The 15,129-nt window shown below is 41.4% G+C and overlaps 2 protein-coding genes across 4 annotated transcripts in view; both read right to left on the bottom strand.

Moving 5' to 3' along the window:
- Positions 1-15,129, bottom strand: part of CASP10 (caspase 10) — a 48,948-nt gene that overhangs the window by 18,276 nt on the left and 15,543 nt on the right. For all 3 annotated transcript variants that reach the window (XR_004679616.1, XR_004679615.1, XM_035007401.1), the window contains exons 2-6: positions 14,594-14,648; positions 12,738-13,091; positions 11,165-11,258; positions 4,610-4,745; positions 95-213 (exon numbers count right to left, since the gene is read on the bottom strand). Coding sequence is in view for 1 of the 3 variants with exons in the window: in XM_035007401.1 (XP_034863292.1) it covers positions 95-213; positions 4,610-4,745; positions 11,165-11,258; positions 12,738-13,084 (696 nt within the window). In the remaining 2 variants the exon portion in view is untranslated. The remainder of the gene's footprint in view (positions 1-94; positions 214-4,609; positions 4,746-11,164; positions 11,259-12,737; positions 13,092-14,593; positions 14,649-15,129) is intronic.
- The window catches only part of CFLAR (CASP8 and FADD like apoptosis regulator), a 57,396-nt gene continuing 56,859 nt past the window's right edge, over positions 14,593-15,129 (bottom strand). The window contains exon 11 of the mRNA XM_035007396.1: positions 14,593-14,648. The gene's annotated coding sequence lies outside the window, so the exon portion shown is untranslated. The remainder of the gene's footprint in view (positions 14,649-15,129) is intronic.

Here is a 15,129-nt window from a genome sequence, read left to right on the forward strand (position 1 = left end):
AAATAAATAAATAAATAAATAAATAAATAAATAAATAAATAAATAAATAAAAGAGCTGGTGGTTAAACATTTACCAACACACCAATGAACCTACCGGTAAGGCTGGTAAGGCTTCTAACAACTGTTCAAAGTCTGAACGGGAAAATGGTCCTTCCCCTCTTTGATGCAATGACTCAGGTTCTCTGTCTATTGGAGGTCTCACTACCTGGGAGGCTGCAAATAGAATCAAAGATAGTAAGACAAAAATCATCATCTGACTAGTAGCAATCCAAGATAACCAATCATCAAAAGAAATTATTTTAGGGCGCCTGGGTGGCTCAGTTGGTTAAGCGACTGCCTTCAGCTCAGGTCATGATCCTGGAGTCCCTGGATCGAGTCCCGCATCGGGCTCCCTGCCCGGCAGGGAGCCTGCTTCTGCCTCTGACCCTCCCCCCTCTCATGTGCTCTCTCTCTCTCATTCTCTCTGTCTCAAATAAATAAATAAATAAATATCTTTAAAAAGAAATTATTTTATAGGGACCTGAAGATTTATAGTGCCATTTGCTTAAAGAGGTGTACACATACACCTAGAAAAAAAAAATGTGAACTTATAAATTGTTTTTCTTTATCATTACATTCTCATTCCTTTTATTATATTTTATTTCTTTTGTATTTATGTTTTTATTATTCTTATAATTTTATTAGTTCCTTAAAATTACTATATGCTTTGCTAAATACTATTTCGGAACTTACGGTATTTTTTTTTCTTAAGACTTCATTTATTTGACAGAGAGAGACATAGTGAGAGAGGGAACACAAGCAGGGGGAGTGGGAGAGGGAGAAGCAGGCCTCCCGCAGAGCAGGGAGCCCGATGCGGGACTCGATCCCAGGACCCCCTGGGACCATGACCTGAGCTGAAGGCAGACACCTAACGACTGAGCCACCCAGGCACCCCGAGAACTTATGGTATTTAATGTGTCAGATAATGGCCACGTAGAGATTACAAAAGCATTACCTCAAAAAATAAAACCAGAATTCAGACTCTAGCAAAAAAGATAAAGAAAGAAGAAAAGAAGGAAGGGAGGAAGGAAGGAAGAAGGAAAAGAAAAAAAAAATCCAAGAAAAAACCATTCAAAAGTGGTGATTAAATAAATGTTATGTATATAAAATGTATTTCTATGGAACCATTAATAACAATGAGCTATGTCTGTATTATGTACATGGGGAAATGTGAGATATATTAGGTGGGACTAAACCAAGTTATAGGATATGATTAGCAAGATTTTAGTTAAATATATATTCATCTAGCTATCTATACACACACACAAACACACACACACACACAAATTGTCTCTCTATATATACTCCAAACAGCAAACAATGATTATCTCTGGGGAATGGGCTGACAGTAGATAAACTGTATTGTCATTATTCGAATTTTTATTTAATTTTATTCTAATTATGATACATTATTTTTAATAAATTTAAAATACTAAAGCAAACACCAAGGCTAAGAAAACTCAGGAAATTATCCTGGTGGTCCTTAATTAGAGCTTGTGTCCTAATCGGATACAATGGACTTTGTCTTTGGATCACATACACTTGAGGGAAAGTCCAAAATCTGCACCCTTACCATCTTTTCAGTTCTTTAGTCCTTCATCCTAAATGGAAGAATTAAGCCCAAGCTCTTAGGACTATACTAAAGTCAATACTGAAATATTAATTGATATCTATGATATAGTAATAAATATATATATTTGATCTCTGCCCTCTTTTTCCTGGCACAGAGCTCCTAAAACTCTTGGAATCTCGGAAGTGCAAAGTCTCTCTTGCTAATAAGAGGCTAATGATGACTGGTGATTGGGGCTCCTGGGCAGCCTCCAGAGGGGGATGGGCTGGGAGCCAGGGGAATAAACCTGTGGTCAGAGGATTGGAACTTCCCACCCCACACTCAGACCCCTGGGAAAAGGAGAAGGGCTAGAGGTTGAATTAATCATAATGGCCAACGATTTACCCAGTTGTGCCTACATATGAAGCCTCCATAACAATCCCTAACTGAAGGGACTTGGAGAGCTTCCAGGATGGTGAACATGTAGAGATGCTGGAAGAGTAAGCTGCCTGGAAAGGGCCTGGAAGCTTTATGCTCCTTCCCCCATACCCTGCCCTATGCATTTCTTACATTTGGCTGTTGCTAAGTCAAATCTTTTTATAATAAACAAGTAATTTAGTAAGTAAACAGTTTTCCTGAGTTCTGTGAGCTGTTCTAGCAAATGACTGAACCTGAAGGGGGTCATGGGAACCCTCAGTTTGTAGCCAAATCGGTCAGAAGCCGTGGGTGTTCTGGGGACCGACTAACTTGCGACTGGTGTCTGAAGTGGGGGGGGGCAGTCTTAGGGCACTGAGCCCTTAACCTAATTTAGTTAAGGTCTGTGCTAACTCTGGTTAGTGTGAGAATGGGATTAAATCATAGGATACCCAGCTGGTATCTGCAGAGACTTAGAGAATTGCTTGGTATGGAAAAATCCTAGCCATCTATGTCAGAAGTGTTCCAGAAGTGTTGGTGTGAGAGTAGCAGAGGAAAACAAGTTGGTTTGTTTTCTTTTGACACCCAAAAGAGATCACTCAGCAGGGAGGTTGTAGAAAAGAAAAATCACAATCAGAATTCTTCTTCTGATATAAAGCTCAGGTCTCAAGACTCACTGAGGCATTTACTACATAAACATTAGAGTGCCTTCTCCAGAGTTCAAGTATCCAAAATCACGTGACCACCTACCCTGTTTATTTTGTGGGGGATACTAACTACAGGAAAATGGCAATTGTAATCAGAAAAAAAAAATCTCAGCGTTCAGCGTTCAGTGAGGATTCTAAATGTACTTTTGACATCAACTCCCTGCTTTTTATTTCTCACTGATAACTTTGGTTATAAGAATCATTTTTATTCTTCATAACTTTTACTTAAATTATGCATTTATTCATTGCTTTAGTTATTTTTGAGATTTTATCAATTTAACAACAGGATATTTTGTTCCTCAACTCATTTTGTATTTATAGAATTCATTTTTTTTTTTTAAGATTTTATTTTTTATTTACTTGACAGAGTGTGAGAGAGAGAGAGAGCGCACAAGCAAGGGGAGCAGGAGAGGGGGAAGCAGGCTCCCTGCTGAGCAGGGATCCCTATTTATAGAATTCTTAGAGAGAAGTTTCCTTTTAGCTAGTTTCGTTTTTAACCAAAGATATTTGTACACCAAATTGACTCACTGAATTAAAATATGGGTGTGGTATAAAAGCTTCATGAATATACTCATACATTTTTTAAAGAAATTTTTATTTATTTGACAGAGAGAGAGAAAAAGCAGAGGGAGCAACAGAGGGAGAGGGAGAACCTGAGCCAAAGGCAGGTGCTTAACCGACTGAGCCACCCCACACCCCTATACTCATGCATTTTTATTTGTAGCTCTTGTTTAACAGAGGAGAAACAGGACCTGGAAAAACACAAATACTTAGCATATTGATATATGGTAAGGCAACCAGGTTTGATTTCCACCTTCTGCTATTACCTTTAATGATATTACCTTCACAAGACAGGATCAAAAAAAAAAACAAGGAAATAAAATTCTTCTTCTCTGGTAGTAATTTCTGAGAAAATTAAAGTTTTCATGACTTTCTGACAAACATATTCATAGCAACATGTTTTATTCTATGCCAGACATGCATTTTATAGGAATTACTTCATTCGATCCTCAAAACACCCATGAGGTAGGTACTGTTATTATCCCCACTTTACAGATGGGGAAAGTGAAAGGTTAAGAAAAGAACCACTACCCCATTAATAAGTGGAGTCCTGGCAATCTGACTCCATAGACCTCATTCTTAATCCCTAAGCTATCCTGCCTCCTTCTTTTTTGTTATTTCATTCAAAATGTTTTTTCTATACTCTCACCCCCATGTAAGGAGGAAAAGACATTTTTCTAAAACTACTTTTCTTGGGTGCCTGGGTGGCTCAGTCGTTAAGCATCTGCTTTTGGTTCAGGTCATGATCCTGGGGTCCTGGGATCGAGTCCCACATCGGGCTCCCTGCTTGTCGGAAAGCCTGCTTCTCCCTCTCCCATGCCCCCTGCTTGTGTTCCCTCTCTCGTTGTGTCTCTCTCTGTCGGATAAATAAAATCTTTAAAAAAATAAAATAAAATGAAACTACTTTTCTTCACTAGAATATAAGCTCCAAGATAGCAGGAGCTTTGCTTTATATACATTTCTGTGTCTCCACCTTCAAAAACTGAGCCTAGTTCAGAGTATGTATTCAATAAATATGTCTTGAATGAACAGATGGGGAGAAAGTTCTGGCTTTCCTAAGAGAATATTATCAGAGTGATGAGTAAACGTCATATAGGACCAATTAGTTTAAGAATTCCCATGGTCTTGGGCACCTGGGTGGCTCAGTCGGTTAAGCATCTGCCTTCAGCTCAGGTCATGATCTCAGGGTCCTGGGATCGCTCAGCGGTGAGTTGGCTTCTCCCTCTCCCTCTGTGCTCTCTCTCTCTTTCGCTCTCTCAAATAAATAAATAAAATCTTAAAAAAAAAAAAAAAAGAATTCCCATGGTCTTGTGCAAGCAAGCAAGTGTAAGCTAGTTACCTTTCTCTCTTTTATATTTTTCTATCTTTCTCATAAGGTTAGGTACAACTCTTCTGCAGAGATCCTCCAGTAACCTCAGATTATCTTCATCTATTAGACCTTGTTTCTCCAGATATGCCAGGAAACTTAGAGAGGTCTGCAAGAGAATCAATGGAGTCACATTTACTTGCCTTCTGATGATCCATTCATTCTTGAAACATTACCTGCACGGCGACTAGTCACCAGGTTTTGCAATGATGAATAAGGAACAGTGTTTGTCCCTGAGGAGTTCAACAGTATGGGGGAAGAGGCATTTCCAAGTAAGTTATCTATATTAATAACAAATACCAAATATACATAACTTACTACGTACCGGGCAGTGTTTGCTGTATATTAACCTCAAAAACAAGCCAATAAGGCTAGATACTATATAACCCCCATTTTATTTATCTTTTATTCAAATTCAATTAATTAACATATAATGTATTATTTGCTTCTGGGTATAACCCCCATTTTAAAGATGAGATAACTGGGATTCAACAACTTGTCCAAAGTCACAGAGCCAATAAGTGGCAGAGCTGGTATCTGAACCCTGGCAGTCTGATGTCAAAGTTCCTCTAATTAGCCATTGAGCGACACTGCCTCTCACTCACAGCTGTAAATGATATACTTAGATTAGGGCGGCAACAAAACAGAGGCACCAAAGACACAGGGGGCAAATATTTAGTATTTTAAAAGAGAAAAAATTTCTTAAATGCTGCTGGGAAAAATCGCAAATTGGCTAGTATTATTTTAATATTGAATTACATGTGGGGTGGAAGGCACCATAATCTTTTCAGTGAACAGGGCTTCTCAGTGTATTAAGCTGGTTATGAAAAAATATATACGAATGACCTTACACTAGAGCCCACAGAAAAGAGTAATTCGTCAAAAGTGAACCTCTGCACACTATCTCACTAGGTACATGAGCATCAGCAGGGTGGGAACTGGGAAGAGGTCTCCAGACATACTGAATGGTTGAATGGCTGAAAAGGGACAGTCTGTTCAGGAACATTGAGAAGGAGGCTTGAGTGCAAACCCTGATAAGAGCTAGGTCATGGTCAAAACAGGGGGCTGCTATGGGACCGTGAAGGAACACACAGACACACAGTATGTGCGGAGTTTTGCATGTGTCCCACGCATCAAGGAGTGTCAGTAGTAGTTTTTAAGGAGAATAGTAACGTGAGCACACTGGTTTTTGAGTGGAAGTCTTGAAACAGGTTGGGGGAGGAAAGGAATTAGAAAATATTGGCAGTAATATTAAATACCCTGGCAAAGAGACGATCAAGACCTGGTCTAAAGCCAGTGGTGGAAACACAGAGGAGGCACTGGGTTTGAGGAGTATTTCTGAAATAGAATTTGGTGAGTTGTGGAGATCAGTTGGAAGTGGGTGAAGAAATGAAGGAAGAATCCAAGATAACTTCCAGTGGTGATACCACTCATTTATTCATCATTCATCTATGGCACAAAGCAGACTTCACACAAGCTGCTCTGGGAGGGGATTCTGGAAGGATGACTAGGTCTTCATTGCCAACATGGAAAAGGACATTCCTTTGCCATGTTGGCAATGGAAAGGAAAGGGCAAAGTAAACCACATGTGGAAATGATGTGAAACTAAAAACCTGGTTATGAGGAGGTTCATGTTGGCTTCAGCAAGAAGTTTCATTGGAATGAAGGAAGCTGAAGTCATATTGAAATGCACTGAAATGTGACCCAGAGTTGAGTTAGTGGAGAAAGAGTTTATACAAACTATCCTTTCAAGAAGTTTGGCAGTAGAGGGAAGGAGGGAGACTGAGCAATAACACAGGATGAGGAAGGGTTACTGAGCGCGTGCGAGCGTGCGTGCGGTGTTTCCAAATAAGGCACTCAAGATGGCAACAAACAAGGGAAAGGCCAGAGTTACAAAATCTTACTTGATTTCTGTTCTCAACCGATCAAAGAAAGATTATAAATTTTTTTCAAAGATTTTTATTTTTATTTTTTTATTTTTTTAAGATTTTATTTATTTGACAGAGAGAAACACAGCGAGAGAGGGAACACAAGCAGGGGGAGTGGGAGAGGGAGAAGCAGGCCTCCTGCGGAGCAGGGAGCCTGATGCGGGGCTCGATCCCAGGACCCCGGAATCATGACCTGAGCTGAAGGCAGACGCTTAACGACTGAGCCACCCAGGCGCCCCAAAGATTTTTATTTTTAAGTAATCTCTACACCCAATGTGGGGCTTGAACTCACAAACCCAAGATCAAGAGTCACATGCTCTACCAAATGAGCTAGCCAGGCGCCCCTGAGAGATTATAATTTTTTAAGAAATTCCAGGGACAAGGAAGAGAGCCAAAAAGGCAAAGAAGAGTATATGTCCCCACCTGCAGCCCTAGCACACCAACAGCTTGGCCAGGGAATAAAGCAGAAGAGAGAAGGGGGTGCAGAAAGATTTGTCCAGAGTTGATCAGCTGGGCAAAGGGGTCAGAGGGAATCCACCAAAGTTCTGCAGTGGGTCACATGAAAATGAGCTCTCACTGAACCTTAAAACAGACCCCTATTTTTGACAGCATCCTACCAGGAGGAAGAAAAGGGACTAAGACATGATTCTAGAAGCAATGATGGAAATTCTTCATACTTTGAAAACAGTTTATGCGATGTTTGGTAAATGACACCTTCTACACACGCACACACACACACACACACACAGTCGAAATAGAATCCGTACTTTAAGAACACCACCCCAGTAAATACTAGCAGGAAGTGTCTGAAAGCTTTTTTCTGCTTCTTTGCTACGCTAGTAGATTTGGGTGTGGTTTCCTTTACATCCAACGTTCATTTGATTACTACCCGAGAACGGATTTCCGGACTGTTTTTGGGTCTCTCGGAAGGTGTGAAGGCAGCTATACTCCTATGAACTTGTACGAAAGTTATCAAAAAGGAATCCTAGAACACCCTACAATGGTCATTTTTCTAACTCGAGAGAGACCCTGTGAATTTAGAACCTTTCCTTTTTGACTGAGGGAAGTTTAGGCCCTCCCCACCTGGCTGCTAAACAATTTATTTCTGTGACAAAATATTTTGCAATCGCAACAGCAGATAATGCAGCCTTATGAAGCCCTGGTACTAAAACTTCATCTGGGTTGCTAGAGATTGTCCTTTACCCACTTCAAGAACATCCAATAGAGATCAATCTGGATTATCTAGGGCATATAACTCAGCCACAATTCTCACATGAAGAAATAGATCTCCTTTGGAATAAAGCTGAGATCATTTGGAACCCAAGCAGTGTACTTTTCCTGAATCTGACCGGCTATTCCCACAGTTCTATGCCACAGGGAAATACCGTGATTGCTCCTTTTACTATCGTACTGAATGAGAAAAGCATAAAATCCTTTGGCCACTTGAGAATGGGCCTTCAATGACTTAAAAGCTAATTTAGCAGGGGGCAAAATGTTTGGAATGCTTCTGGCCACAAACCACAGATGCCTGCAAGCTAAGGTCTAAGACCCACGTAGGAAGTTCAGGAAGAAATACACTCCCCAGTTTTTCCTACTAGAAAATCATGGCTTGGTGTGAAGCATACCAGGGACTCCTGCCCATTTCCTCATCCCCCACCCTGTCGTGGTTAGTATGAACTTCCTTTCATGACACAGGGAGAGGTATAACCACAGAGAGTGGTTTCATTGTATTTATAAACCCAGAGACTAGAGAAATTGTGAAAGGCTGCTCTAAACTGGAAGAGAATATTATCAGAATAACCTGGAGAGCTTTTCAAACTATAGGAAATCTCTTCTAATGCTGAGACATTTGGCCTCTGAATCCAGCTACCAGTTTGCAGGAAATGCGGAAGACAGGAGCGTGCTGAACGGTACCAAGCACACACAATCAACAAAACTCAGACTGGGGGAAATTCTACCCACCAATTGTCCCGGGCCTCTTCAACAGATAAATGTTAAAAAAAAAAAAAAAAGTGGGCACCTGGGTGGCTCAGTTGGTTAAGCGACTGCCTTCGGCTCAGGTCATGATCCTGGAATCCCGGGATCGAGTCCCGCATGGGGCTCCCTGCTCAGCAGGGAGTCTGCTTCTCCCTCTGACCCTCCCCTCTCTCATGTGCTCTCTCTATCTCATTCTCTCTCTCAAATAAATAAATAAAATCTTTTAAAAAAAAAAAAAAAGAAAGGGAGGGGTTGGAGGGAGAGGAGTTTAACCTGTAGATTAAAAAACACTCAAAAGAAAAAAACTGGCCAAGACTAAACTTGACATCTAGGGATGCACAGGTAAATGACAAAACCATAAAGAAACATCAGAACATTGTTGCTATAAAAGCCAGGACAGTGGTTCTTCTAGGGGGTGGGAAGGGTTGTGATTGGAATGGGGTAAATGGAGGGGTTTCTCGAGTGACTGGTAAAATTCAAATTCTTGACCTGGGTGATGGTTGCAAAAGGATGAGCCTTATAATAATTCATTAATCTGTATGTTTGTTTTATGTCATTTTTCTACACTTGTGTCTTGTTGGGTTTTTTTTTTAAAGAATAAAAAGATAAAAAGAAAAGAAAAGAAGTGTAAAAAACAAAAACAAAAATGTATCAGAACTTTCAGGGGCTATCTAAGGGAGAAAATTACTAGATTCTGACAAGTGGCAGTAAGTATAAGAATGTTAGCCATGTATCTTTGCCCATCCCATCAAGGTGGTTTAGTTCATCCTGCTAATCTCTCTAGTTATTCATGGTAAAAGCATATAAACAGAAAGGGCTCAGGCCATTTTCTCAGAAAGAGAAAAGGAAGATTGTATCCATCCCATTCATTCATGCTTTCATTCAGAGCACCATTTTGTAACAGACTCTACAAGGTTCTGGACCTATAATGATGAGTAAGCCTCAGTCCCCAACCCCACAGAACCCACAACCAACCTCAAGAAAAAAGGAGCCTCAAGAAATGACTCATCAAAAGATATAGAGACTAAAATCCCTGAGGGCTCTAAAAGAGGAAAAAAGATCTCAAAGACTGTGAGCAATGTAAACAAAATGAACCTACTCAGGTCTACAGGTCGGACACCAGGAAATATATTTAATGAATTAGTTACACAGGCCTCATTTGACCCACCCCATGTAAAACAGCTTCCCACTCCTCAGTGATTTTTCTGAAAACCAATTTTATTTGTCATAATATCAGCTGATCTCAGGAGAATGTGATATGGGGGGGCTACGTGTGCAATGCAGGCTCGACAGGGTGGGTGATATTCGCATTCCTAAGTTGCATGGGGGGTGGTTCATGGCTGTTCACTTAGTACTACATTTCATAACTTCTATACACGTTACTTGTTTTTTTTGTTTGTTTGTTTGTTTTTTATTCATGAGAGACAGAGCGAGAGAGAAAGGCAGAGGGAGAAGCAGGCTCCCAAAGAGCAGGGAGCCCGATGCGGGACTCGATCCCAGGACCCTGAGATCACGACCCGAGCCGAAGGCAGACGCCCAACCATCTGAGCCACCCAGGCGCCCCACGTTACTTGTTTTTTGTATGTTATCAGACATTGCATAACTTAAAATCTAATAAAAATAGCGGCTGATGGGGTGCCTGGGTGGCTCAGTTGTTAAGTGTCTGCCTTCGGCTCAGGTCATGATCCCAGGGTCCTGGGATTGAGCCCCGCATCGGGCTCCCTGCTGCTCCCTCTCCTACTCCCCCTGCTTGTGTCCATGTTCTTGCTATCTCTGTCTCTGTCAAATAAATAAATAAAATCTTTAAAAAACAAAATAGCCGTTGAATAGCACAATTATAAAGTAATGTTAAAGGGTAAAATTTGAAAAGTGGCCCCTTCCTAAGTTAACTAACTTGCTTGTTACAAGTTGATATTAGAATCAAAAGGAAAACATACAAAGTTTTGAGGCCTGGAAGAGAGACCTGCTGCTACTTTGCTACCCTTAAATATGACCCATATAGCAATAATATTAATAGACAGCAATTATGTTATTATTAAAAATACTACCATTAGTTCAAAACACCTGTACAGCCCTCTACAAAGCACATCCTCAAACATATGTCTCATTTGATTTTCACAAAAACCCTACACAGGAGATAATGCAAAGTTCCTCAAAAGGACACGCAGGGTCCCTCAGAAAGCACACCTACTGTAGATGAGGAACGACTCATTCTCACTCTGCCATGATTTCCTGCCTCCTCATTTCCACACATTTCTCTACGGGAAAACACAGTGGGTGCCAAGAGCAGTTTAACCACTTACCACCTGATTACTAGGTGCCAAATTTTACCCACATTATGTTGTCGAATTCTCCCAACAGTCCTGGAAGGAAGGAGTGTGATTGTCCGCAATATGACACATGAGAAAACAGAGACTCAGAAAGCTGCAATCACTCGCCCCACATCAAGGCGCTAGAACCAGGACTAGAACCCAGGCCCGTCCAGCACCGAAGTCAATGTTCCTAAGCGCTGTATGACATCATCTCCAGCAAATAAAAACCCTTCCTGAAAACCCTGTCCGGCATATTCCAACAGTGATTACGGCAGTGCTCACAAATACCCTACTCTATATGACACACTTACCATCTGGATTTTGGGAATCGATTCCCTCAGAAGGAAGATCATGTCCTTTAAGTTCTCTGAGCCGATGCTTTCTGACAGTTCATAGAGCAGGTTTCTAAGACACACATCCAGAGAGACAAATAAAACCTCACACTTGCAGAGGACAGCATAGTAAATCAAGTGCTTTTTTAATAAACATTCTCTTTCACGTGAATGATCACAACCTATGAGTAGACAATTTTGAATCCCACTGTACAGATTCAAAACTAAAACTCCGAGCTTTAAGTGGCCTATTACATTAAGATAACACAGTAAGGGGGCGCCGGGATGGTGTAGTCGGGTAAGTCTCTGACTTGATTTTGGCTCAGGTCATGACTTCAGGGTTGTGAGATCAAGCCCTGCATCAGGCTCCACACTGAGCATGGAGTCTGCTTAAGATTCTCTGTCTCCCTTCCCCCCCAACCCCGCGCCCCCGCGCGCACACGTGCTCGCTCTCTCTCTCAAAAAATAAGATTAAAAATAAAATAAAATTTAAAAAGATAACACAATAAGCGGTAGAGGCAGGCTCAAAGATCAACTAAACTGTGTTATATATTTGAAAGTTGCTAATGAGTGGGTTTTAAAAGTTCTCATCACAAAAATAAAATTTATAACTATATGTGGTGATAAATGTCAAATTTACTATGGCGATCATTTCACAATATATACATATATCAAATCATGATGTTGTACACCTAAAACTATTATAATGTTGTAGGTCAATTATATCTCAATTACAAATAAAAAATCTTAAATAAATAAAATCGTGTTATCTAAGGTCTGACCCATGATAGACCAAATGCCTGTATGTCACCCCATGGGTAAAATGTCTGTATTTTACCTCTCTGGGCTTCACCCAAAAATGTATGAAAATTTGAAACTGGACATGGCATAAATGATGTCCTTCCCTACCCCAGAGACACATCTCCTTTTTCATTTTGCTTATTTGGCCGCAAGAACACATGCATTCCCTCCCTTTGAGTCCCCACAGTGACTCACAGGAAGGGTTGTCTGTGAATGGGAGAGTAAAAGGAAAGGGAAGGCCTTCTTTGTTGAGGCAGGCTTCCTTTGTTGGTGAGAAGCCAACCAAGGGCAGCCACTGCCAGGCCCAGAGTGGGGCTTTGAAAACCCTTGCTGACCTCCCAACCTCTCATCTCATGGGTAACCTGCCTTGGAGAGATCTCCTGGTTTAGAAGCACTGTGTCATCCAAGAACATAGATAAGAAAAAGATCTTAATCCCAGCCTTTCTTTTTTTTTTTAAACAGGTTTTTTTTTTTTTAAGATTTTATTTATTTGACAGAGAGAGACAGCGAGAGAGGAAACACAAGCAGGGGGAGTGGAGAGGAAGAAGCAGGCTTCCTGCTGAGCAGGGAGCCCGATTTGGGGCTCGATCCCAGGACTCTGGGATCATGACCTGAGCCGAAGGCAGACGCCCAACGACTGAGCCACCCAGGCACCCCCCCAGCCTCCTTTCAAAGCCCAGTGGCCCGAATGAACACAAACTAGATGGAACACCCACGCCCCGCACCGTCTTGATCACAGACCCCTCCTCACCTGAACAGAGAGACCCTCCCTCGGGTAGGCAGCAAACTCTCCACTTGCTCTTTGCTTTGGTTGAGGTACCGCAGCAGCGATTTCTGCTTGATTATGTAGAGGAGTTCCGCTAGAAAGAAGGGGTCTTCCTCACTCAGCAACTCCTCTTCCAATAGATGATCAAATATGTCTGAGGCTGAGCTGGACTTCTCCAGCTTCTTGTGGGAGACGCAGTCTCGGCAGAGAAACTTTAAGCCCTCCACATCTTGGTTCCCCAGCTTTGAATCAATAGTCAGAAGCTTCCCACGGAAGCTTGATTGACCATTATCATCTGAACGGAAACCCGAATTCTGACGTTGAGATGTCATGGCCAGCCTGAAAGAGACAGAGGTGGGGGAGCACATGAGAGAGGAGGTATACACAGAACCCCAACTTCCCAGGCCTCCTCCGTTCCAGGCATGAGACTTTCCCAAAAGTGCTGAAAAATAAAAATTCCTGTGAGCTTGCTTCAAAAACCAATAGTCAAAAAAATGAGTCCAACACTTGCGTGGTGACCCTTCTGGAGGTCTGGAGGGAGCTTTTTTGGAACCCAATTTACCTTCATTTCTCCCAAATCAAAACGTCCCTGGTGAAAGCTAGTGAAAAGGGAAGATGACAAAGCACAATCTCTCCCTGTTAGAACTCTTAATTCATTTCCACCAAATGGCAAAAATAGTGCTTAGATTTACACCTTTCATTTTATTTTATTTTATTTTATTTTATTTTATTTTATTTTATTTTACACCTTTCATTTTAGAAATAAAGCAGTCTGGGGATTTATATTTCAGAAGTGTCCACTAATCCAAGAACAACCATAACGGGACAGGTCCATATCGCACAAAAAGAGAAGCCATAATCCTTGACCCCAAAAGAAAGGGTGGTTTTGGACAAGAGTTGCTCAAATCATTGAAGGAAGTCACAAATTGCCTAAATTAGTATTTCCACCCGATCAGTTCATAAAGTTCATATGGTATTTTCTATACTAAATTCCATTCTAATCAGAGGAGCAATGAACGAATAAAATTTTTCAGTAATATTATTCATTCTATAAGGCCTCAAGGTATATATTCTCTTTGCAAGACTTGGCTATTTAGAAACAAGAAACCACTTTCCAAAGGAAGGAGAATATTAACAAAAAACATCAGTAATGAAGAGTGGTTATATCTAGGTGGTATAAATACAGATACTATAAATTCTCTTTTTGGCTCCTGTTGAGTTTCTCGGATTTTATGCAATGAACACATATTACTTTTATTGTTAGAAAAAGAAAATAGAGGGGTGTCTGGCTGGCTCAGTAAGTAGAGCATGTGACTCTTGATCTCAGGGTTGTGAGTTTAAGTCCCACATTGAGTGTGTAGCTTACTTAGAGAGAGAGAAAGAGGGAGGGGGAGACAGAGAAAGAACAAAAAATGGTATTTTTAATGTGATCGTCCATGAGGTCTTCCTTCTCGGAGTAGTCTGTGATACCGGAAACCAAATGAATGGCCTCTTGGAGACGGATTCCAATTCTAAGGTATCGTACGTTTGCCCTGCAGTTTCCCAAAAATTCCAATCTGTAGTGGGCCAGACTTTGTCTCCACTTCAGTTGGCCAGACTTCAATGAGTCCGCCGGACTTTGTTTGCATTCATGGACTAGCACATTTCCGCCTGTAAAAGTCTGTGTTGGAGCTTTCCTAAGGCTTTTTAAACCTTCGTTTTCCCTGACACGGCTAGTAAATCCAGGCAGAAATAATGCCATTGCCCACGAGAGTTTTTGCAACACAGTTTAGTCTGTGACTAAAGCAAGGAACAAGGCTAGAGTGCAAGAGCTCAGCAGGAGAAAGGTGCTAATTACATACCTTCAGATCCAATTCCGTTGATCCTCTGGAGGTAAACGGTTCCAGGGGAAATTGCCTGAAAATAAAGTTTTAAAGAAATTAGAATCCTCGGCGTAATCCAAGTTCCAGAGAAACTCCCATTTGCGCGGGAAGTGAACCCAAGACTTGCTGCCTCTGCAAGTGAAAACTGGATCTTCTCTTTGGGTAGCCTTACAATTTATTTCCTGCCTACGTCAGGGCTGCCTCGCCTGCCTTTTCCCCCTCCCTCTTCCAGGTTTAGGATAACACTGACAAAGAGCGCCTCCTACAGGCAAGAATCACAACTTTCCACAACTGGACAGCTCGGGATTTTCCCAGGTTAAACCAAGGGCTCCTACAAATGTACTTTTCGAAGTCACTAAGTGTTCTAGCAATTCCCTTGGATCACTGAGGTTGATGAATCAAAGAAGAGAGAGAGAGAGGGAGGGAAAAATAAAGAGAGAGAGAGAAAGAAAGGAAAGGGAGGGAGGGAGGGAGGAAGGAAGGAAGGAAGGAAGGAAGGAAGGAAGGAAGGAAGG

This window comes from Mirounga leonina, unplaced genomic scaffold (genome assembly GCF_011800145.1).
Source record: "Mirounga leonina isolate KUSES-001 unplaced genomic scaffold, KU_Mleo_1.0 Mir_151, whole genome shotgun sequence".
Classification (NCBI taxonomy): domain Eukaryota; kingdom Metazoa; phylum Chordata; class Mammalia; order Carnivora; family Phocidae; genus Mirounga; species Mirounga leonina.